Here is a 24,575-nt window from a genome sequence, read left to right as displayed (position 1 = left end):
CCACAACTATCAATCGCAGTCATCGCGGGATCACCGAAATCTCATCAAAGAGGTTGAGGCCATCCACATTGCAGGCCAACTTGAGGAAGTGATTAGGAGGATCAGCAACGGCGTCGAGATAGGTCGGCAGCCCTTTGATTGAAATGAAGAGGATGAAAATCTCCCTTCCTAATCCGATTCTTAGTAATTCCGACTCGAGTCAACCTGGAGAAATCGCGAGTCCCTACGAGGACTAGATATGTCTAATAGACTATTAATATCTCCATGGGGTAGGACAGGTTGAGAAAGGGCCCAGAAATGGATTTGTGTCCAGCAACAATGCCCAGCCTTCGTGCCAGCCCTTCCAGGCGCGGTGTCACTTGCCGCCGTACTATATATAGCTGGGTCAAGTGCAAGCTAAAAGTGCTGGACAAGACATCCCGAACATCTGCTGCTGGCCTGCAGCGATGATCAACTTGGTGTACTCCTCCATGTTGTTGTCGTTCATAGTAGAGAAGTTTGCAAACCAATAATCCTCTGATGATATAGCCGACTCCGCGTTCGCGTCCTTCCGTGTCGGGACATCGGCATTAGTGGTCGAGACGCCTGGAAGATAGTCCACAGCAATTGATCTCACGGCTCGAATATGCTGTCGAGCCATCTCGACCGAGCCCGACGTACTTGGAAGCTGTTCCAATGCATTGAGGATAGTGTCTAGAAGATGTGCAAAGGCCTCATCACTAATTTTCCCTTCCTTGTGCCCTTTCGTGATGGTCTTCAAGACCAAATGACATGCTGCAACGACGTGAACGGGATATGGATCAAGGGCCAAAAGTGGGCATAGAACCGTCTTCGCGCGGCCGCCAGCTAGATCAGTCACGTCCGAGAAAATATATCTACTAGACGACCCGACTTTAAAGCCGTTGATCGCGCCTTGCACAGCTTCGTCTTGCACCACATCTAGATAAGAGAGCAAGTCGGATCTCCCAGATGCTTCGACAGCGTCAACAAGAAGCAGTAGGCCGAGATACCAGTGGCACATTATTAGCCCTAAAAATGGTCAACCTCGGAAGCTAATAATTTAACCATTCCATAGACACAGCTAAATATCCATATACTTACAGCAGTCGAATTTGTGTCTAAAGCTCAAAAAGTCCAAACGCCGCATACAAGCCTCCATCATGGGACTATATGTGAGCCGAAATCGTTCTATAGCATCGAGAACGGCGGTAAACGCGGACTGGACAAGGTCTTCGCTGCAACCATCCCGGAGACCTTCTTTTAGCACCGCCACTGTCTTCCAAAAATAAAGCTTCCACGGCCCCGTACACTTGATTATCTCGTCAGCCTCTGTATCGCCTATCTTCGAGGCTTGAAGCAACAACCCTTTCTGCCATCTTTCATGAGTGATTACTGCTCTGGTCCTGATGATCTCGAAGAAAAGCTCTTGACCGATTCCGAAGATCCCGGCACCCAGAGCTGGCTTGTAGTCAAGGGTAAGCGAGGTCGATGTGTCGATAATCATACCCGCAGAGTAGAGCACACTCTCAAAGCGAAGACTAGAGTGGTACTGAGTACCGCTGATGCCATGGTACGGGGAGTGAGATGTCAAGGTTGGCTCTGTTCCCACCACCTTGGATAGCGAGAATTTTAATGTCCGGCACCCGCTTCTGAGGCTGTAGAGATGCTGTAGCGCTATTTGAAAGCATAGCGAGCCCGATAGACCTTCGTTTTCCTCACCTTCCTCTATATTAGTAGGGACCGGAGTGAGTCCAAACAGAATGAGAGAAAATATAGACAGATATGACCTCAAATTGGCAGCCTTCAGCATGAGTCTTCGCGCTTTCCGCCAAAGACAGAGTAGCAGATGCTCATGCCATACGCACAATGGAGCCCGTAGGAGCTCTGGGTGGAGGACGGGGAGCCATCGGACACAAAAGCAGTGGACGGAAGTGACGGCAATATTCATGGTCTCCTTCTGATCAGGGGATCTCAATGACCGGTGGCATTCCGGGGCAATTGCACCGGGGGCTTGCTCGTTGAGTTTTACTTCGCGGTCTAGTTTGACACAGGTATCAAAGAACCCCGCGGCTTCGCTATTGGAATCCGAACCTTCACAGGCATTGCGTGTCAGTTCAGCGTCGTCGCTATTGTAGTTATCGTTGCAAACGCTGTTAATCCAACTGGTGAAAACTCTATCAAACGTGTCCGTGTAAAGCGTCTGCAACTGCAAGCTTATCTCGGCGGGATTGGGCCACGAGCGCAATGTGTGCGTGGCTGTCGGCGAACGCAGTCCACGCGACAAGGGCTGAGGCATCGGAACAGCAACCTGCAGCTGTGCATTACGAGCGGCATGCCTGCGAGAATCGCACACGCTGCGCTGCACTGGCGCCATCCACTGCTGCCTCGTCCGCCATTAGGAGCGCACATAGAAAAATGGAAAGGCTTGCACTGACACTAAAGGTGCACTCTCTCTTCCTCCTTGAGCAACGGGAGCATTGCACGGTTCCGGGCTGAGACTGTCCGGCTAGGTCGGAAGCGTCACAGGCAACTCGAGCCCGGCGACAGCCATCACAGCTGCTGTTCTGCTTGCGGCGCTTGGAGACACGTACGTGCTGCATAGTAGTGGAAGGACGCCTGGGCATAGATAGATGTGTGCGGTCTTCAAAATTCCTGGGCTTGGCTTTAAGACTCCTTCCGGCCGTACCATGTTGAAGTCCTCCGAGTACACATGTCAGGTGGACCTAAGAAAAATTGGGGTGGACACGCCACCTGTCTTGGCAGGCCCAACCTCTCATGGACTTGTTAAACCGTGGGTTTTGGGTCAACCCACGGCCTTTAAAAATGAACCAGTGGGTTTTGGGTTGGGTTATCAAGATTGAAAACCTGCCCACGGGTTACTAAAAAACCTACTAACCTAACCCAAAAAGTCTAAAAAATCCATGCATATAGATTTTTTGGACTTTATAGGTTGGGTTCTATTATTTTATTTTAACCTATAGACGGGTTTCCAGTCCCCATAACCCAACCCAAAACCCACTGGTTCACCTTCAAAGGCCGTGGGTCAACCCAAAACCCACGGTTTAACAAGTCTACTCCGGCCTCTTCACAAATGACTGGATTATGTAAGCGCCAAGACTCGGTTCCGTTCCGTGCTTTCCAGGATACAGATGATGCGTGATGATTGGACCTCGACATGGCGCGGTTCCGGTTCCAAAAGTGTGGACTTGAGACCAATGGGAAACATACTCCGTACGGACTAACGTCACATTCACCTCGGTAAGGCGAGGAAACACACAATCCCCGCGCCACACCGAGGGGCGCTAGTGGTGGCTGATATGCACTGCGCAAAGGGGCGGCCTGGAGCAAGAAGAACTGCGCACTGGAGACGGAGATCATGGCCAGAGCTCAACGAAGCGGAGACCATAAAGCAGTTACCCTGAGCTGTATAGACTCTACCTCGGATTTGCGGTCTGCTATAGCGTTAGTGTAATGATACCTGGATGAATAATAGCGCCAGCTAAATAATGAGTAGAGAGAAGATCAAACTAAGAAAATCAGCCCTCAGGATGCTTCCCAATTAGAGGATAATCTAAGGAAGGAATAGCACGACTTCTAACCACCTCTAATCGGTTTTGGCTCCATGTGGATGCGCGTGGCGTTGAAGAAGCCTTGAGGTATATTGGGTATAGTTCTTGACTATAGACAAAAGAAACGTATCATTGAAGGTATTCAAGCCTACCTCGATCCTGCCTCCCGTGCCTGGTACAAGATTTGTGACATTTATATCAATAGAGCTATCTTCTCTAAGGCCTGCCTGGTGCAGGAAGATCAAGCATATGCTTTGATCTAGGCTCTTGTGGACATGTAATACTAAATCCTTGCTAGTTTGCTCCGAGTAGATGTTAGATTATATCGTCCATCTATCAACAATGCTCGTCGGGATTGTCCCTCCTGATTAGTGGAAGCAGTAAACAATGTGTATCAGTAGGTAGGAAAACCGCAAGCGCCTTTCGATATCGACTGCAAAGTACCACTGTCAACATTCCGCATCGCAAAGATACCAGGCCAGTACGTAATCCACAGTCGAATCTACCACATCAATGTCAGCAGTGTCATCTTCTCTTGGACCGGAACAGGTAACACAAAACAGAAGCATTTGAGCCTTGGGCTCTTCTTCAACGTGCCTCAGACATGGCTAAACATTAGGATAGTGGCCCAGGTGCGTGGGTTGGGACCGGAGGTACAGCCCTGCAAGAGGCCATCAACCGCAAGGTGGTGAAAGAACTGGCCCCCGCTTCTGCGAGACCGTTCATATTTCCATTACACAGTGGAGCCGGTCAACACACAGTGGATAGCAAGAGTGGGTCGAGTTCCGATATATCACCAGCGCCTCCGAGTCAGATAAAGCGAAGTGCGAATCGTTGTGCAGCCCAGTTAGAAAGCATGGCCTTGAATCCGCAAGAACACAAAGACTTTGCATAGGCAAATGGAAGCTGACATCCGGGCTGGCAAGTACATGTTTTTGAAGATTATCAGCATAAATGGAAGCATTTGAGAGGGAGAAGATGTCGAGCAATCGACTTACATAGGCCATTCCAGGAAGACTGAATGTGTCAACGGCCTGACGTATGGACAGCTCTGGATTTGACTGATCCAATTTACTTACCTTTACCAACACCCATACCGACGTAGCCCTGCTTCGGTTCAAGTAAGGAAGCGATTATATAGCGCGACAAAGTATCTTGCTGTCATATGTCGAGTGACGTGCTTGCTTGTGTCGCATCCCAGGACCAGGGGACAAGTCTCGTCTATCGGATCCAGATAGGCGCAGTACAGTCAGTGGCATTGTTGGAAGCGAGCGTTGGTGGCGCAGTCAAAGAATCGGCTGGTAAGATGTCGCAGATGATCCAAGTGGTAGATCGGGCTGGGGTAACGAGACCTCCCATGGCAGAAGAATGCCCAGAAGGTAGGCTGCCTTAGGAACCCAAGGCGCAATTTCTGGCCACAACGAAACAGCCCTACCTCAAGGCTGTCAGTCGCTCCTAGCAGAATGGGCTTGCTGGCATAATAAATGCAATTGATGGACCTAGGAGGTTGAGAGGATAGAGGACGGATAGCAAGGAGGATAGCCTAGTCACTTCGACTAAAAGAAACCAAATCTGCTGGAGACACTGAGGTGCGTTAGTTATGCCTCAAATGCCTTGCCGAGATACGCGACTTTGGAAGAGGAAATCAACCGGTCAATATTCAGACATTGCTCATACCCAAGAACTCAAAGGAGCGGAGATCTGAAAGCAGTTGCACTTCATCATACAGACTCGGCCTCGGGTTCGTGGCCTGGGACAGCTCTAGGGCTCGATACAGACAATGGCCATGGTTCACGACAATAGGTACACCTGGAGGCGCTTAATCTCCAGGGTTGCAGGGCTGGGAAAGTGAGGATAAGGAGAGACAGGGCAAATACCAGAGGATCAGTCCTCAGAAGGCTCTCAAGTCAGAGGATAATTGGATGAAGGAATAACGACTGCTGGCTAGTCTTTGTGGGTAGAGGAAGCTGGCTTTTATATACTATGAAGCGGCGCTGCGGCGCTACCAGGTTTAGAATACCATACAAGGTCCTCACCACCGCGGACGTTGGAAGGGCCATATCCGTTCAATTGCGTTATGTAGCCCGCGCTGCGGCATCTCGTACACAGCCCACGCGACTCACCGTGGGAGGGAGTGGAAAAATCCTTCGTGGCTTCCGCGGTAAGTCTCCGCAGTACCAGACTCTTAATATTAGAGACAGTTTTTGGAAGCTCTTCCAGCCAACCAGAGTCTCATAGCCGAACAAATTTCATCGAGGACTCTGAGAATAGCCTCTCACTGCAGACTTCCACCCTCTCATCTTCTATTTCCAAGATTCCTGACTGGTTCGCTTCATGGCTTTCTCTCCTCGACACGGCGATAACATCGCAGAACTGTGGATGGATCGATAATATTGGCCCGCAGCCACTGCGGACGGGTGTTTCTTGCGCAGAGACATCTGCTCTTCCATAAAGACTCAAGGTTTTCCCTTGATTGTCTAAGTTGACCCAAGTTGGATAACAGAGAAACATCGCGACCGTGTACTGCATCTTAAATTAATGCTTGAACTCCGGCCATAACCTTTCGTTATAGTCCTTTCCCCTCATCTTCCATTTTCTAAGATTTCTGCGGCTGCCCGCTGAATGACGCATTGTCCTTAGACACCCGTGTGACTTATCCGGCAGACAATAGGACAAGGACGATGGGCTTTGCTGTTAGGGATGGGGTGCTTGCGCTACAGACGATAGGCAAGTGACGTCATCCTGGCTGGTTCGCAGGCTCCGGCGGATTCAATCGGTCCGCAACGATCGTGATTGGCTAACGTTGAGCTACCCCAGCGGAACAACCCTTATTCCGACAGGAGTATGTGATCACGTGATCTCGGCTAGTTGTCGGATTAAGGGTTGTTCCTATGGGGTAGCTCAATGTTTTTGATGTCAGGTTGAATCTTGGTCGAATTGTATGTATTCCAAAGGTCTGTTTAGTGCGACGGCCCTTCAGGGGCAACTCGCGTACAATAGTAATTCCGATCCGGCGTTATACCCGATTAGGCCATCCAACACTAGTCGTCTAACCAAGACCAAGACCTCCGATGTCATTTCGATTTACCGCTGCTGCCAGTTCGGCTGCGGCGTTTTCCTCCGCCTCCTGTGCGGCCCTTTGTCGTTCCTCCTCGTCGTCGGCTGCTTTCTTGAGTGCGATCTCCTTCTCCTGCTCCTCTGGTGACAGGGCTGCAAACGCAGCCGTGTGCTCGTCCCACTCCCGCACACACTCCTTGTTCCAGTTACATTTCTCCACCTCCCCATATATCGGGTGCTTATACCGCGGGTGCTTATTCGGCCACCCGGACGCGTGATAGTGATGCTTGACCAGTGCTGCGCGAGCCTCGTGGTTCCCCGAGTCGGAGTGCCCCTGCCCCGCGGCAAAAGCCTCGACGGTGAGAACCAGGAACCCGCCGACCAGCTTCGATTCGGCCATGTCGTGGAATGTGTCCCAGGTGACCTCGTGTCCCGCTGCCAGGCTCATCTCCTCCAGCACGGCGCTCGTAAACGCTGATGGGCCTGTGCCCGTGATCACGTCGTCAAAATCCATTTCTAGCTCAGAGATCGGCTTCCTTTGTCTTTCAGAGAGCCCGTGCAGCCACGAGATGATGTTCTCTGTTAGTCGGAGCATGACGGGGAGGCGCGGCTTGCACATAAACGTCCACTGACAGAAGGACATGGACTTTTGTCCAAGGATCGGGTGGTCGCGGAAGGTTGGCTCGTCAATCTCCACGCCGATGATCATGTCCACCTCGTGCTCGTCGTAGCGCTCGGGGATGAACCGGTCGAGCGGTTTCAGCGCCTCGACGTCGATGTCCGCGTACACCCCGCCCTCGACGTACATGACCAGGTAGCGAAGCAGGTCCGCCTTGATGATCCTCGCGTTTAGCGCGCTGTATACCTCGATGATATCCGGGCGATTGAACCCCTGCGGTCCGAAATGCGTCTCCACGTAGTGGATATCGTGCTGGTCGGTTAGCACCTCGTAGCGGTATGCTGGGTTCTTCGACGTCCAGCTCCGCGCCATTCTTAAGTCGCGCTCCTCGAATGCTAACGGGTCGGTTTTCCAGAGCTGCCAGATCTTTTTCGGGAAGAGCGGCCACTTCGCGTTGTTTCCCTGTCGGGGCTGTGTTATGAGCCCGCCATGGGCCCCGTTCAGGTTGTCGATGAAGGAGAAGGAGAGGAGGATGAGTGTTGTGAGACATCCGCCCAGAAGCTGACGTGCTCGCCGTGAGAGGGTAACCGAGCCCAGTGAGGGTATCATTATACGTGGACTCGGTTTGGCTAGATCAGACGGTTGATGGGAGAAATGCATAGCAAGGGGGAGCCTGAAGGGACAGCAACAGCTCCAAGGACTGACTGCAGGCTTATCTCGGGTGCAGACAAGAGATTTGAGCGGCCCCGTAACCCCAGGCTCAGGCACCCCCCACATCTCCAAGAAAATTCGATCCCAAGGAAATTTGATTCGGACCCTGTTTCAAATTCGTCATTTCCAGCGGACGCGTCGAAGAACCCGAGGCGACGATGGTCGACCAGGGGAACCCGACTCCTCCGAAACTTGACATCCACGAAGCTGGACCATGGGTGGGCCTGGTCTGGTCCAGGAACTCTGTCCTGCGCCACCATTGCTGACCGTCACATGAATCCTTCAGATTCTCCTCGGTTTGGTTCCTTTATCTTCAGCTCAATTATCAAATCGTCACTTTGACCACAATATTGATGATTATCTGCAGCGATGCAGTTGAACTCAGTGTCGGGAGCCTGGCAGCGCCTTGGGCTCTCGGAGTCCGCACCAAGTCCAATCAGTGAAAAGTCCTCGAGCAGCCGAACTGCCTATCTCGATGGCCTGCGCGGTTTCGCGGCGCTGATGGTGTACTGGGGCCACCACCAGCTTTGGGCTCACGACGGGCAAGGAGCAGAGGGGATCTTCGAAAACGCATACGGCTACAAGGGCCAATACTACTTTGCCTGCCTTCCAGGCGTGCGAACCCTATTCTCGGGCGGCCATTTTGCCGTCAGTGTCTTCTTTGTGCTCTCAGGCTATGTGCTTGCTGCAAAGCCGCTCTCGCTCATCCAGCGGGGCGAGTTGAAAGCGCTGGGGGACAATCTCTCGTCCGCGCTGTTCCGGCGATGGCTGCGACTACATTTACCTGTCATCTGCACGACGTTCATCTACATGACGATCCTGCATCTCTTCCGCATCCGCGCTCTTCCCGAAACCAAGTCGACGTATCTTGAGGAGCTATGGAACTGGTACGCCGAGTTCAAGAACTTCAGCTTCGTCTTCCGCGGAGGGGGCGAGCCCTGGTTTACCTATAACTTCCACGCCTGGTCCATCCCAGTCGAGTTTCGGGGATCCATCACTGTCTACACAGTCCTGCTGGCATTCTCGCGGTTCCGTGCGAATTCACGACTGTGCGGGTATCTATTTCTGATCGTCTACTTCCTGTACATTGCAGACGGATGGTTCTGCGCTCTGTTCGTCGCTGGAATGCTCCTCTGCGAGCTGGATCTCGCCGCACAGATCGACGAGACCCCCGCCATCCTCACCAAGCTGCGCCGCTGGAGGAGACCGATCTTCTACGCCCTCCTCGCGATCAGCATCTACCTCGGCGGCGTCCCGTCCCACAACTCGGACCTCCAAACCCTGCGCGACTCCTGGGGCTGGCACTACCTCTCGTTCCTGAAACCGCAGGCCGTCTACGACTATAAGTGGTTTTACCTTTTCTGGGCCGCAACGCTGCTCGTGGCGTCCACCTCGCGGATTGCTGGCCTCCGCAGGTTCTTCGAACTCCCCTTCAACCAGTATCTTGGTCGCGTCTCCTTTGCGTTATACCTCGTACACGGGCCTGTGCTCTGGGTGCTCGGCGACCGGCTGTATGCGGCCGTCGGCTGGGCTCGCGTGTCTCACCCGACAACGTGCCCGGGTTGGATCGACCGGCTCCCACTGCCTCGTGTTGGGCCTCTGGGGATGGAGATTAGTTTCCTTGCCCCGCATTTCGTCCTGCTGCCGGTGACCCTTTGGCTGGCGGAGCTGGTGACGCGGGTTGTGGATGGGCCCAGTGTGAAATTGGCCTCGCGGCTGTATGGCAAATTACTGGTGGATTTCTGATTTGTGGCGAGACATGTATTACTACGTTCATCGAAACCATCCGCGTGAATGCCGAGAACTTGTTCTGTAGACCCGTATAGCTGGTGGTGGCGGGGGCCCACTGTTCGGGGCCAGGGGGGGTCTTTGGGGGTCTTCGGTGTTTCGGTCTTCCGGGGCTTTGGTTTTTGTCACGACCCACTTGGCATGTGCCCGACGCTAAGGGGATGCCGATGCAACGCTTGCGGATGCATTCGAGTCAATTGGAATGAAGACGGGTCGGGAAGGGCCTTTCATTCCTGACACTGTTCTTGAACATGTTGGCAAAAATACCACCGAAGCTGTTGTTCTCAATCGGAGCTGTCTTTACGCTCACATTTCTGCTATTCGGCCATCAATTATACCGGACCTCATTGAGAGCACCACGTCCTCAAGGAATCAGCCATGGAGTCCCAACAGCGCCACAGATGGACATGTCGGCCACCCACCAAATCTTGCAGTCGGTATCCTCCAAAGACGGCGCATATTTCCCCATCGACTTTGGCTCCCGCCGCGGCATCAACCCCAGCATCATCCCGCACCCAGACAGCAACACCACCTGGATCGTAACCGCGCAACTGCACGAGCCGCGAAAGACAGATGAACCTCGCGTCTGGTTTGCAGAGCTCGTCTGTACCGCTGCATTTTCCTCCAGCGGCAGCAGCAGCAGGATAGAAGCCCTCCGCTGCACCGAACCCCCCCTCATCCTCCCCATCGCCGCAACCCCCAGCGACAGCACAAAATGCACCGGCGACCAGTCCTTCTTCGCCCTCAGCATCGGCCCGCACGACGCCCGTGTCTTCCACGGCCCAACCGCCCCGTATACAATCTACGGCTCGACCTCGCAGTTCACCTGCTTCGGGCAGTGGATGCAAGACTTCCGTCTCCTCGTGGACTGGGGCGTGGACACGATCAACGACAACGGCGGCTTCGCGCGCCAGCCGATTGAGCTCCAGCGCCCGCTGTCATGGCCATCGCCGTACCGCGCCGTCGAGAAAAACTGGTTCGTCTTCTGGGACGCTGCGGGAACCAGCTACGCGCATTATGATATCGCGCCGAAGCGTACGTTCGCGCAGCTTCAGCCCGACGGCTCCGTAGGCCCCGACCTTGCGCCCGCGGCTGGCGAGTCCGACAAGACATGTCTGCGAAAGCTGCTCCCCCCTCTGCCCCCCGCCTTGGGGACAAAAACACCGGGAGGCGGCTCGGAATCAATCCACCAAGCGACGAACGCCCTGAGCATTACCCTCTGCGCGCGCACCGATCCGTCCTGCGTCCCTGCTCCGGACAATACGTTCGTGCTGACCATCTTCCAACATAAGAGCTTCTACAGGCTGCATAGCACGTACGAGCCGTATGCGATGCTGTTTCAGGCTGTGGAGCCGTTTGGCGTGTATGGGGTCTCGAAGAGGCCATTGTGGATTGCTGGGCGGGGGACACCGCCGCGGGCATCATCATCATCATCATCATCATCATCGCAGCAGGGTGCGCCTGGTTATGATCCGATGCGTGCTGTGAAGCTGGGGAGCGAGATGGCGTATGTTACGTCCATTAGCTGGAAGGCGCATGGACAGGGGTATCATGGGTTTGTGGACGATGTGCTCTTTATCGGGTTTGGGGTTGAGGATTCGGCGACAGGGGTGATTGATGTGCTTGCTGGGGACCTGGTGGACGGGCTTGCTCTATGTGAGTAGAGTGTGTCTATGGAGCTGCTGAGATAATGTGCATACGTTATTTTTCTATGCTATAAGCGCTTGAACAAGTAATTAACTCATATAGATGGACCACATGTGGTGAAGCTACGCTGGATTCCTATTAATGCCAATATGTTTATATCCGGCCGTTCTATTTATGAAAGACTTGCCTTCTCGTGGACCCAGTCGTTTGTAACCATGCAAAACAGGGTGAGATGAGCTATTTCACAGGGCTGCGACCCAGACTAGGTCACCCAGATCCAAGCCATCCATTCTCGAGTCATCTGAACAGAGAAATTCCATTCCCATCTCTCTGTTCCCCCGGCCACTTCCGCCAACGATAACGCGGTGGGGAAATGCATACCAATCCCGACAACCTCAAAGGCCCCATCTTCCTTCCATTCTTCAAAACGACACCCTTCAAGAACAAGTGCCGACAGCAGACCGCAGACCGCAGTCCCAAATTACCGCGAGATCCCCTCCCAGCCAGTTGTGATGCCCTACGCTCCCAACACCCCTGTCGCGGTGCTCAACAGATCCCGCTTCGTAGGCCCTGGGAAGCCCCGGACCAGGGTCTGGGTGATTGCGATGACGCCACCCTCCAGGGTTGGTGGTTCCTTCTGGGGTGTCGCCCTCGTCGTACCCCGACTAGCCTGACAGGGCATGGGATCGGAGAAATTGTGAAATGTCAACCTGATGGCAGGAGCCATTGGACGTCCCAGCCATCTGGCAACTGGCTGTAGCGCGGGGTTAGTGACATTGCTAATTTGATTGGGATGGGATCAGCGGGATCTAGCAAGTACCCAGGAATTGAGTGCAGGTCATTGGTAGCACTTTGTCCTGATCCTTGGACGAGCAGTGTTTCTTCCCTATCTGGCTTGGTCACAGTGATGGTCGGGGTCGACTGGAGTACCTCGACCCGGAGAACTTGAAACTTTCTCGGTGCGATTTTCAATTCCGATTTTTTCGTGGTGGATCCGAAGCCCGAGTCTGTGGCGCTCGACCATTAATCCAAGTCAATGAGATGCAGGGACGAGGTCGCCCATCTCACGTTCGCAAATGGAAACAAAGAGAAGCGCGCAAAAACTGGAAAAGATCTGCCTCTGAGTCCAGAACAGGGACTGCCCAATGCCGCTAAAAATTAAGGTCAGTCACACAGCATCCCCCGAAGACCAGTCCAGGCCCGTGGTCGACAACGGCCCCTGCATTCTCGAGCCAATCACAACACAGGCCCTGCTGGTCCCAGTGTGGGGTTTGCCTGTCAAATTCTCCAGACTGTCACATGTCCCAGAAACTCCGAGGAAGCACTTCTGAATCCATGGAATGAGGAACTCAAAACCTGGAAGAGCAATCTCTCGCCGCCTTCGACGTGATCAGCATCGACCCGGTGTCGTCCAATATCGTCGTCCAAGTCACCACTGATGTGGCGCAGTCGCTATTTCAATGCCCGAGTACCTCGACCCGCTTGAGAAACTATCTCGCCGATGTTCGCTCTGTAGTCCTGAATTTTTGGAGGCCCCGAGAATTATGGCACATGCGTGCGTGGACCATCCGTAGTCATAGATCTCAGATATAGACTGTGCCCCGCCCATGCCCTCGCGCAAATGTACCCTCTCCTAAGAGCTAGCAAGAGCGGCGACGGGCGTCATGAAGTTCACCACGGTGTCTACGCTGCCTACGCTGTGGCTCTTCACAACTCTATCTACCCTGGCTCTCGGTGCTGGAGTAACAAGCAATCCCACATCATCCCTCCTCAACCTTCTCACCGCAAAGCTCACCACCCTCAACACCGTCATCTCCTCCTACACCGATGATGCCGACATCCTATCGATCCAGTCTGCATCCAACGCCGTCATCATAACCATCGACCGCGGTCTCCGTGACATCTCAGTGGGGCCAGAACTCACCGCAGCAGAGACGAAGGCTCTCGCACTGCAGTTCCAAGAACTCACGACCTCTTTCAAAGCCACCATCTCGGACCTCGTTGACAAGAAACCACTCTTGGACCGTTTCGCCACTACCACCTGCACGAGTGGCAGTCGTTCTATCCAGAAGCACCTGCACCACCAGTACGCCGTCTGGGACAAGCTATTCACTCTGGTGTTGTCCAAGGCCCCTGAAGTGGAATCCACCGTCGTCGCTCACTCCGCGGAGGACATCCTTGCTAGGATCCAAGGCGGACTGGATACATTTGTCGATGTAGGAGATAGTACGACCCCCTGCGCGCCCGATACTCCCCCCGCACGCATCGAGCTGCGGTCGTATTCCAATGGGAATTCCTCCACGGATGGAAATGGGACTTCTACGCAACCCCCCAGCGTTCCTACACAATCGAGTACTGGCCCTGCATCCCCGGACTTTACGGGTGCGGCTGTCGCTGTCGCTGCTGGTGAAACGGGTATGAGGATGGTCGGGATGGGTGTGCTCGCAGTTGCTGTCGCGGTTGCGCTTTAGACAAGGATATATTCTTCATCTGGCTATTATATATATATATATATATATATATAGCGCTGGACCGTTTTGTAGGCATCATTGTGCTGCATACGGTGTTTATATAATAATGTGTGCTATAGTATTGAAGCTTTGTTTGAGGAGAAAGGAGCCTATTAATAGAGGAGAGGAGACTATGTTGAACAAGGGCATTTTTCCTTCCGCTACAACTTGAATAGAACAGTGTAGGTATTAGAGCACAAAGTATAGACAAGGTGATTGATGGCATGAGCCTTTTGCAGCGCAAGGAACTGTCAGCGCAGGAGCTAGTCTATCCTTTGCACGATTAGGTACATGGAGGTAGACTCGATCCTTACCTACCTACTCATCGAGAAAGGCCAGTGACTCTTTGATACTAGCTCTGATCGACTCTACATACGACTTGCAGCCCCGCCGTGACTTGACATCCTCCTGGGCTACCACGACCCAAAACAATCGTGCTCGGTCCGCACGATTGAGTATCCCGGCTGGGGTAGGTTCTCCCTTGCCCGAGAGGCAGTATTCGGCTGGAATGCCCATGCAGCGCTCTAGGGTTTGCACTTGGCTCTGGATGGCATCGAGGATACCCATTGCGTACACTTTGAGAGGCATATCCTGAAGAGTCGAGACGCCACCAATTCGGAGCACTGATTTAACCTTGATGGATTCGTATGACTCGGGCGAAACTTGACAAAGGAATTTATGGATGCGATGAAATAGAGAGTCGAAGAGCCTCATCAACGAGAGGTAGCTCGATAAAGCGAGAAGCACGATCTCAGTACTGAGGGTATCTTCGGTAGGCTGCGTTTGTAATTGCTGAGCAGTGGGCGTCGTTACGTTCTGGATAATGTTGATGAGCTTTTTGGTGCATGTGAGAAGCAACGCCGCTGGATTCTCGACATCTGGACCAGCTGCCGTGCCCTCATCCTTGCAGCGTTGAAGGACTTTATTGGGTTCGGAGTAGTATTCCTCCACTGTCGAAATGCGATGGTCTATCTCGTCCCGGAAGCCGACTAGAGAGCTTGCGGCGCTGAAGTATTGCGGAAGAGGGGTTAAAGGCATGACGGCATTCTTTGATTGACTGGGGAGCAGATCAAGATTCATATTGAGGGCAGTGCTCGGATCGCTGCCCATGGGAAGCGTCGCACTGAGTTCATCATCTGGACTGAATAGACCTGGAAGACGTGATGGGTTGCTTAACTGCTGGACTAGGGAGAGCATCTCCTCGCCTGGCGCAAGGCTTTGGTCGATGGAAGGAGATCTAAAGAAAGCAGAGCTGTCGCCCGTCGCTGCCCAGAAGTCTGGCTGCTGCTCATGGACTGAAGGGGCTTCTCTTGGCGAATGGGGATAATACAAGGTAGACTTGGGAGCCGGAAGATCTGCTCTATGCCCTAGGATGTTTCCGTCTGCTCTGCAACGCGATCCTCTTGCAGGCGATGTCGTCGGAGTTGTGTGGACCTCGACATGATCCACGTTTCGCAACGGTGATGAGGCATTAGTAGAAGTCGTTACACCGCTCCTGGGAGTGCCAACAAGACGCTGCTTAGGCGGCCTTCCTGGTTGACCGGGAGAGCCAGTCACGCATTGTGTGCCGATGTAGCTGCAGCGCGCACATGGCGCCATGGTGTCTTGGGGGCGAAGGCATCGCACTCGCTTTGCTCTACACTGGTCGCAGGCGGAGCGCTTAACTGTGGGTTTGAGCATTGTTGGTACCGTGTTTGAAGAGAGCGACAAGGTCGGTACAGATGGCCCAGAAACCTGAAGGTTGTGATGAAATGGCAATGTTGGTTGTTTGATCATCCAGTGGATTAGGTCCAAAGGAGGGGAGCTGCCTTTGTGAGGTGGCACAAGAAGCAGAAACCCTCCTCGGGGGTTTTGGGGTCAGCCAATCAGCAAAAATAACGAACTCTGAGCCCGAGTCTTGCTTCGAGTTACCTGCAGTCGCAGTCTTGCGACATGGCTCACTAACTCGTGTTCTGTGTCACTTAATGGTTCGCAAATGACTCCAGGGTGATGTGTCTTGGGCGAATCTTGACGTGACGGTGCTCTACATTGCGACACAATACACAAAGGCCTCAAATTGAAATAGAGGATGCATTGACGGAGGCAATTCCCAGTGAGAAGAATAGTACATAGTCGACCTACGATGTCGCTCAGGTCTCAGAGAAGGAAAGCAATACGACCCTCCTACGACATGAACTCGCCAATGCCTGCCGCTCGCCCCCCATCGAATGTTGCTTACCTTCCATGCACTTGTCCCTTTCGCCTCCTATTCGACAGGGTTCGCCTCTTCCTCTGCTGGCTTATCCTTCTTCTTATCCACCATACCAAAGTCCGTGTCGTTTTCCTGTCTCAGGGGAATCTGCTTCATCACAGCCGCAGCGATGAAGCCGACCGCGCCGAATGCAATGGCGACCTGCCAGGACCGCTGCAGCGCGGTGGCCTGGAGATGAATCACCTCAGCTCGCGTCTCTGCTGGCAGCGCATCGACGAAGTGCTTCTCAGCCATCCCGTACGCACCACCGCCCTCGAAAGCAGCGGTTATCGTTGCGTTGCTAGTGATAACCCCGTCCCCAGCTAGCTGCGATGCCCGGCTCGTGTAAATCGTACCAGCAATAGCGACTCCCCACATGATGCCGAAACTGCGCATGAAGCCCCACGTCGCCGTCGCCAATGCTGTGTCCTTGTCCGTTAGCGGGGCCAGCAGCGCCGGGAGCATGGCTCCCATGCCGAAGCCTGCGCCGAAGGACTCAAGGACCTGGTACCCTACCCAGGCGCCTATGCCTGAGTTCTCGTCCAGGAGGGTGAACAGCCCGAAACCGACGACGACCAGCGCAAAACAGACGATGAGGATAGGCTTGTACCGGCCAAACCTGCTGAGAAGCAAGCCGCCGATGATGGCGCCGGGAAGGAGGACGAGGATGGTCGGGAGGAGATCGATGCCGGCTTGGTAGGCGGTTTTGGCGAGGACACCTTGGAAATACACGGGGAGGAAGTAGAGTGCCCACATAGTGACGATGCCGTGGAGAAAGGTCAGCAGGAAGACGATGGAGCTGATGGAGTTGCCGAAGAGGTGCAGGGGCATGATGGGATTGGGTGTGAGGCGCTTGTTGCCTTCCAGCACGACAAAGCCTCCCATCGTGGCCAAACCGATGATGAGGGGCACGAGTACCTGATACGATGACCACGAGTGTTGTCCTCCCGCCCAGCCGAGGGCGATCAGAACCGGGATCGTACCGCCGAGGAAGAGAGCATTGCCCGTCCAGTCGAGGCTGGAAAACTTGGTCGCCCAGGTCTGGGACTGGTCGTGCTTGACTCGCAAGAACGTAAAGAGAAGCACAACGGCAACACCGCCAATGGGCAGACTCATGTAGAACGCCCAACGCCAAGTGCTGTAGCTGACGAGAAGTCCGCCAAAGAAAGGACCAAGGGCAGCTCCGATGCCTACCATGCCAAACACGGCCCCCATGTAGGTTCCTCGCTCGCGGAGAGGCACCAGGTCACAAACGACGACCTCGCAGAGCACGCCGATGCCTGCGCCTCCGATGCCTTGGGTTGCACGACCGGCGATCATCGCGGCCATGCTTTGGGCTCTGGGCTTCTGGTTAACCAAAGAATCCGGCGTATATGGAACGATGCCCGGTACTCACCCACCACAAATACCGCTTCCAAGCATGAAGGTGAGACCGGAGATGATCAGAGGCCACCGGCGGCCAAAAACGTTTGCAAGTTGGCCATACATAGGCATGAGAGAAGTCCTGCATAATTGTTCAGACACACAAATCACCAAAACTCCCGTAACTCAAAGCTTGAGGGAGGCTCACAAGGTCAAGAAGTACGCGTTCGAAATCCAGATGAAGTTCTCGCCGCCACCCAGATCGGCAACGAGCGATGGCATCACCGTCGAGGTGACTGTAGCTTCCAAAGACGTGAGGAGACTGATGAGAGAGAGAACGACGATGATGGCCCAGAAGCGAGGACCCTTCTCGAACTTTGGCGGGCTCTTTTCCTCGGTGGTCGTTGCATCTTGGGTGTCGACCGAGGACTCTTTGTTGGACTCCTGAGTTGACGAAGTTGTCTCTGGAGCCTCTTTTGACTCTGGGGTCGAAACGACCAGTTCTTTTTGCTCTGTCATCGTGTCACGACAACCGCAGTAGTGGCAGTGTATGTCGCTGGTATGATGAGATGATTGGCAAGCTGTGAGGGTTATCTTAGAGTCTTCCTCACACAAGAATGTCGGCCTGAATGTGTCTCTGGAAATAATTCACCTGCGACACGTTGCGAGAAAGCTGTAGCGACATATTTAAAGTACCAAATTGAGACCCCGGTGACTATGGTGGTAGCATGGGCTGGCAGGGCCTGACTGCCGTGCTTGGGAGAACGCTCCGCGGAGGGTTTCGCTGCCTTGTATGGTTTGGCGTTCCTTTCGCGGCTGGCGTGATTAGGGGTGTAGCATTTGCAAATGACAGCGGCGTTTGGGAGATGTATCGAATGAGACAAATTTGCAGTTGCATCTACAATCGAGGTGGATGTCATGCAGGGACTATTGACAGCCAGCTCAGTCATTCATGACACAAGGAAGTCGGCGAGATTAAAATAGCTGGTCTACAAAGAGAAGCAGAGAAGGAACATTCCCACATTTTAAAATCAAAAGAACATGGACTAACCGAATGAGTCTCGTAAGGTGAAGTCCGGGTCGATCATGCATGTACCTACCTTTACCTAGTCTGTAGGGAGAGCAGTCATCGACATAACAGGTTAGCCTCCCTTGAACACAATCCCTCCCTTGGGAATCGCCTATTGTCTAGTCGTGTGATACTTGAGACGGGTGGCCGGAAATGGGGCGCCAGGGGTTGGGCACGGCAGTTTAAAAAAAAAAAAAAAAAAAATTCATGAGTACATATATGACGCTTTATCGCAGTATGTATCATTGGTAACTATCTCATTTCGTCTTTCTAGCCTTTGTCGCAAATGGCACCCGGCATGCGACGAGTGCGCCAGTCTCACTGGGTCTGTGAGATGACAAAGTCCGCAGCAGCATCGGCATCAAGAGCATAGTTAAGATGTGCAAAGGTAATGATTGGGCCGTTCTCGCAGATGTTGTCCCCTTCATGGCAGAAAATCTTGACCTTAGACGTATCAATGTTGTCCAAGGGCTGCTTTGAGTACGGATCACCAAAGATAACAACGGCGCTGACCTTTGACATAGTGTCGGAGTCGAGGCTCGCCGCTGCGTCATGAACCACCATGCCACCCTGGGAGTAGGCACCCAATACCAGCTTCGTGTTTGGACATCCAGCAAGCTTATCTTTTATGACCTCGGCGCTTTCAATCATGTTAGCAGTTAAAGCCTCAGATATATGGAGCGGACTCGTGACTTACAACTTCAGGCCATTCCCTGGAGATCCGTTCAAATAGCCATCTACGCTGGCCGGATACTCGAATCCGTCGACGGCCAACGACTGACCTGACTCTTGGAGCTTGGAGTCGAGCGACTTGAAGAACCATGGCCCAGTAACGACACCGACATTGCTCGGATCACAAGTGCCTCGCGCAAAAATGACTGTGGTGTCGCCACAACCATCGTTCTCAACGTATGGGATGCCGAAGAGTGTACTCAGAGCCACTTCACCGGCGGTTATGGCGCCACAAACGTCCTCCACGACCGCATCGCCTGGGAAAATGTCGGCCACCTTTTCGAGGAATGTGGTAACATCAGGCCAGCCAAAACGAGAATCTAGTTCTTGAGGCTGTGTAGGATGTGCAAGCGATTGCCAGGCAAGGAGGACAGGGAGCAAAGCTTGGGAGCGCATGGCGTTGAAGTCGAGGTCGAGATTAGCGACGTCAAGCGACAAAATATTCGGGAGGAGTTGGAAACTTGGAATCAATTGCTGCCTTGCGGACGAAAGACAGCTCAGAGTGAGTTCCCAAAGAGAAATCCGTGAGATTTACACGGCACTTCACCAACCTTTTATGCTCACGGCGCGCTCGCTGAACCCATTCATCACATGGTCTGAGCCGGTTCTGCCTTCCACATGCAGATTCGTCAATTCATCAGGAGAGTTGGTCCTTGGACGAGCGCGCCTGGCCGGCCAGACCCACGGGATACGAGGTAGTGTGGGGATCCGAAGTGTCAGATTCTGGGGTCCCTGTCCTGGACCGCGGGGACGTGGGGGAGGCGTTGTTCCTCTGACCCGACCTTCGGGCCCATCAGTGCATTAGTTCAGCAAACCTCGGGAGTTAGAAGAGTCGATCTTCATTTCGGTAGTTAGAAGAATCGATCTTCATCTCGGGAGTTAGAAGAATCGATCACCATCTCGAATACGAGTGTCGCCATAAGCTTTGTCTCAGGTCTCCACTTATCTCCAATCTAAACATGACTATGACAGTGCGTCGTCACTCCCTTGTAGAAGTCCATGCTAAGAGCATGCCACAATCACGGGTAGAAGGTCCCCTCCATGCACCCCTTTTCCAATTTTCGTTTCGGATGCTGTGGTGCTTGAAGTGGCTGCTCAGCGAAGCCCATGGCAGTCGACATCAGATGCTTCTAAACGTCAGCCGAGGCGGGTGCCAACCGAAAGTTCAGCTTGTCAACGCCAACGACCCGTCCCGCACATATCTAACCAATGGCTGAATAGTATCCCCGACAAGACCCTTGTCCGCGTCCTGGATCAGTGATAGTTGAAATGTATGCATTGTCGCAGCGCACGACAGCCTCTTGCTATCAAGTTTCCACCAGCGCAGTCATCTTTGATGAGGCTAGTAGAACAACTCTTCCTTGCGCTTTCATGTCTTCAGTCTTTAATACGAAGGGAGGGCCAGAGCATGCATGTGCATGAGACGGACATTGTAAAGCCACTTAGGATTGATTGCATGCTGGGACTTGAACGTGTGAACGATTCTTCAGCTGCTGCTGCAGCTGCTCTCATGGAGCCGAGGCGTGCTCCATTATCTGACGTATGGCTCTCATTAAAATGAGGTAATTCTGCATCAAGATGCGATCGACCTGGAAGAAACGGTCACATCGCAGCCCCCGCTGTCTTGCCCCTCACACACATGACATGAAAAATACCACCCAAGGCAGTCAGGAGAGCTCGAGGAGGTGATCATAACAATTCCCACAAGGCTCGTGGTCCTAACGCCGCTTGCCATAATGCTCGTCGTGGTTCTCGGGCAAGAGATTTTTCCGTGTGGCATCCATCGATGCGGAGCATTCTTACATGGAGCCTTCTTTCAGCGGAAGGAACTTGAATTATTGAGGTGCTCCCAGCATCCACAAACCTGCTGGCTGCCCATCTCACAGACTTGGTGGCAGCTCATGAAACATCAACGGAGAATCCACGCCGCCTCGGCTTGGGCGTGATTACGGCGGCTGATACGTGACCACCCTGCCTTAAACGATAGGAATTGGAGTTGTTATCGGGCCGGGTCGGGACCTGCCAAATTTAATTAAAAGTATTATTTTTCGAATGGGGGGTTAGTGGCATCAGAGTTTCCTCCTTCGCTGTTTGGTGACTCAAGGCGGCGCAGTGGCTGCCTGGGAGATCAACCATCCACTGTGACACATTGCCTGACATCCTCTTCATTGTTGTCTCTGGAAGTTGATCCAGCCCTTCCTCTGTTGCTGGCGTCAACTCAGACTGAAGCTTTGAGATACCTATTTCCGTGAATTCACCGATTACTGTCAACAATTGCGGCTCTGTTAGGATATCCTTGTCTTCTACAGCCACGGGCAAGACGCCATCAGATCTTGGATATGTGAATTTTGACGATTCATGGATACACCGTGTCTTATTCATTCGAGAATGCGTTTCGTCCATTATCCCAGAGCACGGCAATCCATCTGCGGAAGTCTGCACCATCAATTACACCGCATCTTCCCCCTGCAAGACTGCGCACAGCGTCGCAGCAACCACCATAAATCGGAGACACTCTTTGACCGAGCCAGTGGATGATAGGTCCGACAAGGAGAGCCTTGCACTTCGGTCCGAGAGAAAATCAACAAACTATAAAATTCAAAGGTGACAGGAATTCAATCAAACATGCCGAAGGTACCGTGATGGCATAGGATGGAATGCCCACAGCAAATGTATTCGCCAACGATTGATCGGCAGGTGTACTCTGCGTCGAGCCACCGCAATTCTCGATGAAATCCGCAAGGAACAGAAACATCGATCTGGTACACGGGTACAGATGACGCCAGAGTGTTGATGCATGCGCTCTTGGACTCGATTTATACTCGGATAAATAAATGCCGGCAGGTTACCTAGCTAGAGAACAATAAAACAGTCTGATATTTATTCGAGACGCAGGGATTCAAGCCGACCCTTCAAGTATAGCCCTAATTCCTTATGTCCATTTCTGCCAGCAGCAGTCATACTGTGCCTGATCATTTCCGCCGTGTGCCCGATGTTCGAGCCGAGCAGTGCGTCGACCGCTTCAAAATCCCCGTTCTCAGCTGCAAGCATGAGTGCAGTGCTGTTATTATGATTTTTCAATCCAACTTGGATACCAGGATGCCCTAGCAGGGCCGTCAATGCCAACATACTTTCATAATTTGCGGCATGCATCAGAGCTGTATACCCAAAGTCATCAACCCTATTAACATCCACGTCGTCTCGTGCTAGAAGCAACTCGATAATCGCGGGTTGATCGTAAATTGCAGCTCTGCTTAGTGGACTTCTCCCCCACCTGTCTGGCAGCTCGGCGTTAATATCGGGGTGTTCCAAGAGGATCTTCGCTGTTTCTACAAACCCCACATTTGCAACAAGCCCTAGAACGGACGTCTGATCCCAGTCTGCTTCCGCGGGAACGAAGTTGACGTTGAGATCGCGGTGCCCCAGTAATGCTTTGATGACATCAAGGTTCTGAGAACTAGCCGCATTCATCAACGGTGTGGCCCCGGAGCGACTTTGTACATTGACATTGATCCCATCCTGCTCCAGGAGCAGGCGTACCAGAGACGCATCACCGCCCTGTACCGCCCAGTGGAGTGGCGTTGAACCGTCCTCCTGGCCGCGAGCGTTCACGTCTATACCTGGTATGGCAAGGGCGGCCCGCACGATAGCCTCGTTCCCACCGGCCACAGCGTGCTTGAGGATAGCGTGGTTCATGTCATCATGTGCGTGGAGATTCACCCCAGAGTGGCGAAAGAGAAGGTTTGCAATGAATTCGTCACCCAATGCTGCTGCCATGGCCAAGGGGGTCGCGTTCAACTCTGCGGGATCGATGCACTCCGTGTTAATGTCCTCCCTTGCCAAGAGCGCCTCTACAACTTGGTGGTGCCTTCGACGCACGGCATACATCAGGGGTGCCTTGCCGGTGCTATCTTCACGGTTGACGTCTGCGTTGCATTGCAGGAGCATGCGGGTTATACCCGCATGACCTGCAGCAGCAGCGAACAGAAGGGGACTTTCGTCATGCTTATTTTGGGGGTCCGGGTCTACCCCGAGGCCGAGCAGAAACTCGACGACCGCGTCATGCCCACCAGTAGCTGCATAATGCAGCGCCGTCTCCGCCGCTCCAAGACCCTTCGTATCCGGATCTACACCGTGCTCACGGAGGAACTGGAGTGCGTCCAACTGGCCTCCGATAGCCGCCGCCTGGAACGCACACCCGACCCATCCGACGTCCTTGTCGAAATTAATATCCGCACCGACCTCGACAAGACGCCTCATATCATCGATACGACCAAGACAGGCAGCTACCGCCAATGAAATATGGAGAGAGTCCGCCGGGTTAAACTCATCCCCTTCCTCCGGTTCGTCCCTTCCTGACAGCTGCACTAGTGGCGCGTACACGCCTGCGAAGCCGACCACAGTCGAAATCGTACCGGTAAGGTAAATCCGGCGTAGTAAACTAAGATCGGAATAGTGACGCCCGAGCAAGTCAACTGCTGCATCCGTGGAGCGCATGATAAAGTCAATCAGGGGAGTTTCGTTACTGGCACCGTCGCGATCCACCTGCCGAGCGAGCAGACGCTGGCACATCTGCACGCAAGACGGGGTGACGAGATACCGAACGAGCGGGAGCTCACTGAAGTTGTGCCTCGCCTTCATTGCAGCGAGAAACCAGTCAATAACGGCGACGTCGAAGGACGCTGCAGGTATTTTAGTGAACGGTTGCGTGCCGATCTCTGCCGGGAGTGCTTACGAGAAATCAGTCGCAGGGCCAGGAACCAGCGTATCTCCACGCGACTGACGTCCCATTGCCAGGAATCAGGCGCTATGCGGTCTAGGATATCACGAACAAGCTCTAGCGGAAGACTTGTGATCTTCATCCCGACTGCTGCGTGTTCAAAAGTGGACGAAGGGAGGGAAGGTGAGGCTGAAATTCTGCGCCTTTAAAACTGTTGGCGCCAAGCGAAACTCGTATTGCAACGGGAACCCACAAGTGTCTGCCTGAAGAGACGGCGCTCTGATGGGGATTGGAGGACTTTTCCATTTCTTTCGGGGAATCGGAGTCACTCGACGGTTCAGAGGAGGTACAGCCAAAGGTTGTATGCATAGAGCGTTGTGAGGAGGAACATGCCAACGAATAGCCCCGCAGCGACCAGATTCGGAGTATACCTGAAGAGCTTGAAGTCGACTGCGGCTTTTTCAGCCATTGTGTTTCTTTGGATTGGCAAGAATGATTGAGTTTTGTTCAGTCTAACACCTGCATCGCCCTCTCGAAGCTGTGGAGTTCGCTGGAGGCGAC

General features: G+C 53.3%; 10 protein-coding genes across 10 annotated transcripts; 4 read left to right on the top strand and 6 right to left on the bottom strand.

Moving 5' to 3' along the window:
- Positions 1-131: 131 nt before the first annotated feature.
- On the bottom strand, positions 132-2,511 carry BJX67DRAFT_33003 (uncharacterized protein). The gene is made up of 4 exons (XM_071027487.1): positions 2,436-2,511; positions 2,219-2,377; positions 1,102-2,165; positions 132-1,029 (listed from the first exon to the last, which is right to left on the bottom strand). Exons 2-4 carry the CDS (start codon positions 2,332-2,334, stop codon positions 386-388), a joined length of 1,824 nt encoding a protein of 607 aa, XP_070888133.1. The 5' UTR covers positions 2,335-2,377; positions 2,436-2,511; the 3' UTR covers positions 132-385.
- Positions 2,512-6,618: 4,107 nt separating this feature from the next.
- BJX67DRAFT_371091 (glycosyltransferase family 32 protein) lies at positions 6,619-7,854 on the bottom strand (the record flags this gene model as incomplete). Its single annotated transcript, XM_071031026.1, has 1 exon — positions 6,619-7,854. One exon carries the CDS (start codon positions 7,852-7,854, stop codon positions 6,619-6,621), a length of 1,236 nt encoding a protein of 411 aa, XP_070888132.1.
- Positions 7,855-8,060: 206 nt separating this feature from the next.
- BJX67DRAFT_32959 (acyltransferase family protein) lies at positions 8,061-9,789 on the top strand. Its single transcript, XM_071027482.1, has one exon. The coding sequence runs from the start codon at positions 8,326-8,328 to the stop codon at positions 9,700-9,702; it is 1,377 nt and encodes a 458-aa protein (XP_070888131.1). The 5' UTR covers positions 8,061-8,325; the 3' UTR covers positions 9,703-9,789.
- Positions 9,790-10,151: 362 nt separating this feature from the next.
- BJX67DRAFT_379625 (uncharacterized protein) lies at positions 10,152-11,408 on the top strand (the record flags this gene model as incomplete). Its single annotated transcript, XM_071032627.1, has 1 exon — positions 10,152-11,408. The coding sequence occupies one exon, from the start codon at positions 10,152-10,154 to the stop codon at positions 11,406-11,408; it is 1,257 nt and encodes a 418-aa protein (XP_070888130.1).
- A 147-nt stretch (positions 11,409-11,555) lies between these two features.
- BJX67DRAFT_348903 (uncharacterized protein) lies at positions 11,556-12,505 on the top strand. The gene is made up of 2 exons (XM_071028692.1): positions 11,556-12,145; positions 12,212-12,505. The coding sequence occupies exons 1-2, from the start codon at positions 11,765-11,767 to the stop codon at positions 12,338-12,340; spliced, it is 510 nt and encodes a 169-aa protein (XP_070888129.1). The 5' UTR covers positions 11,556-11,764; the 3' UTR covers positions 12,341-12,505.
- Positions 12,506-13,055: 550 nt separating this feature from the next.
- Positions 13,056-14,043, top strand: BJX67DRAFT_387198 (cell wall mannoprotein 1 family protein; the record flags this gene model as incomplete). Its single annotated transcript, XM_071034191.1, has 1 exon — positions 13,056-14,043. The coding sequence occupies one exon, from the start codon at positions 13,056-13,058 to the stop codon at positions 13,860-13,862; it is 807 nt and encodes a 268-aa protein (XP_070888128.1). The 3' UTR covers positions 13,863-14,043.
- Positions 14,044-14,219: 176 nt separating this feature from the next.
- On the bottom strand, positions 14,220-15,500 carry BJX67DRAFT_379623 (uncharacterized protein; the record flags this gene model as incomplete). The annotated part of the gene is made up of 1 exon (XM_071032626.1): positions 14,220-15,500. One exon carries the CDS (start codon positions 15,498-15,500, stop codon positions 14,220-14,222), a length of 1,281 nt encoding a protein of 426 aa, XP_070888127.1.
- Positions 15,501-16,146: 646 nt separating this feature from the next.
- BJX67DRAFT_371087 (major facilitator superfamily domain-containing protein) lies at positions 16,147-18,178 on the bottom strand (the record flags this gene model as incomplete). Its single annotated transcript, XM_071031025.1, has 4 exons — positions 16,147-17,470; positions 17,528-17,635; positions 17,702-17,886; positions 18,107-18,178. The coding sequence occupies 4 exons, from the start codon at positions 18,176-18,178 to the stop codon at positions 16,147-16,149; spliced, it is 1,689 nt and encodes a 562-aa protein (XP_070888126.1).
- Positions 18,179-18,786: 608 nt separating this feature from the next.
- Positions 18,787-19,802, bottom strand: BJX67DRAFT_348899 (cutinase-domain-containing protein). Its single transcript, XM_071028691.1, has 2 exons — positions 19,260-19,802; positions 18,787-19,202 (listed from the first exon to the last, which is right to left on the bottom strand). Exons 1-2 carry the CDS (start codon positions 19,688-19,690, stop codon positions 18,881-18,883), a joined length of 753 nt encoding a protein of 250 aa, XP_070888125.1. The 5' UTR covers positions 19,691-19,802; the 3' UTR covers positions 18,787-18,880.
- A 2,154-nt stretch (positions 19,803-21,956) lies between these two features.
- On the bottom strand, positions 21,957-24,208 carry BJX67DRAFT_32940 (ankyrin repeat domain-containing protein). The gene is made up of 2 exons (XM_071027480.1): positions 24,030-24,208; positions 21,957-23,976 (listed from the first exon to the last, which is right to left on the bottom strand). Exons 1-2 carry the CDS (start codon positions 24,154-24,156, stop codon positions 22,175-22,177), a joined length of 1,929 nt encoding a protein of 642 aa, XP_070888124.1. The 5' UTR covers positions 24,157-24,208; the 3' UTR covers positions 21,957-22,174.
- Positions 24,209-24,575: the final 367 nt, after the last annotated feature.

Source organism: Aspergillus lucknowensis (assembly GCF_044049455.1).
Source record: "Aspergillus lucknowensis strain CBS 449.75 chromosome Unknown BJX67scaffold_11, whole genome shotgun sequence".
NCBI classification, from domain to species: domain Eukaryota; kingdom Fungi; phylum Ascomycota; class Eurotiomycetes; order Eurotiales; family Aspergillaceae; genus Aspergillus; species Aspergillus lucknowensis.
Note: the sequence above shows the minus strand (reverse complement) of the source record. Positions and strands in the feature narration are given on the sequence as shown.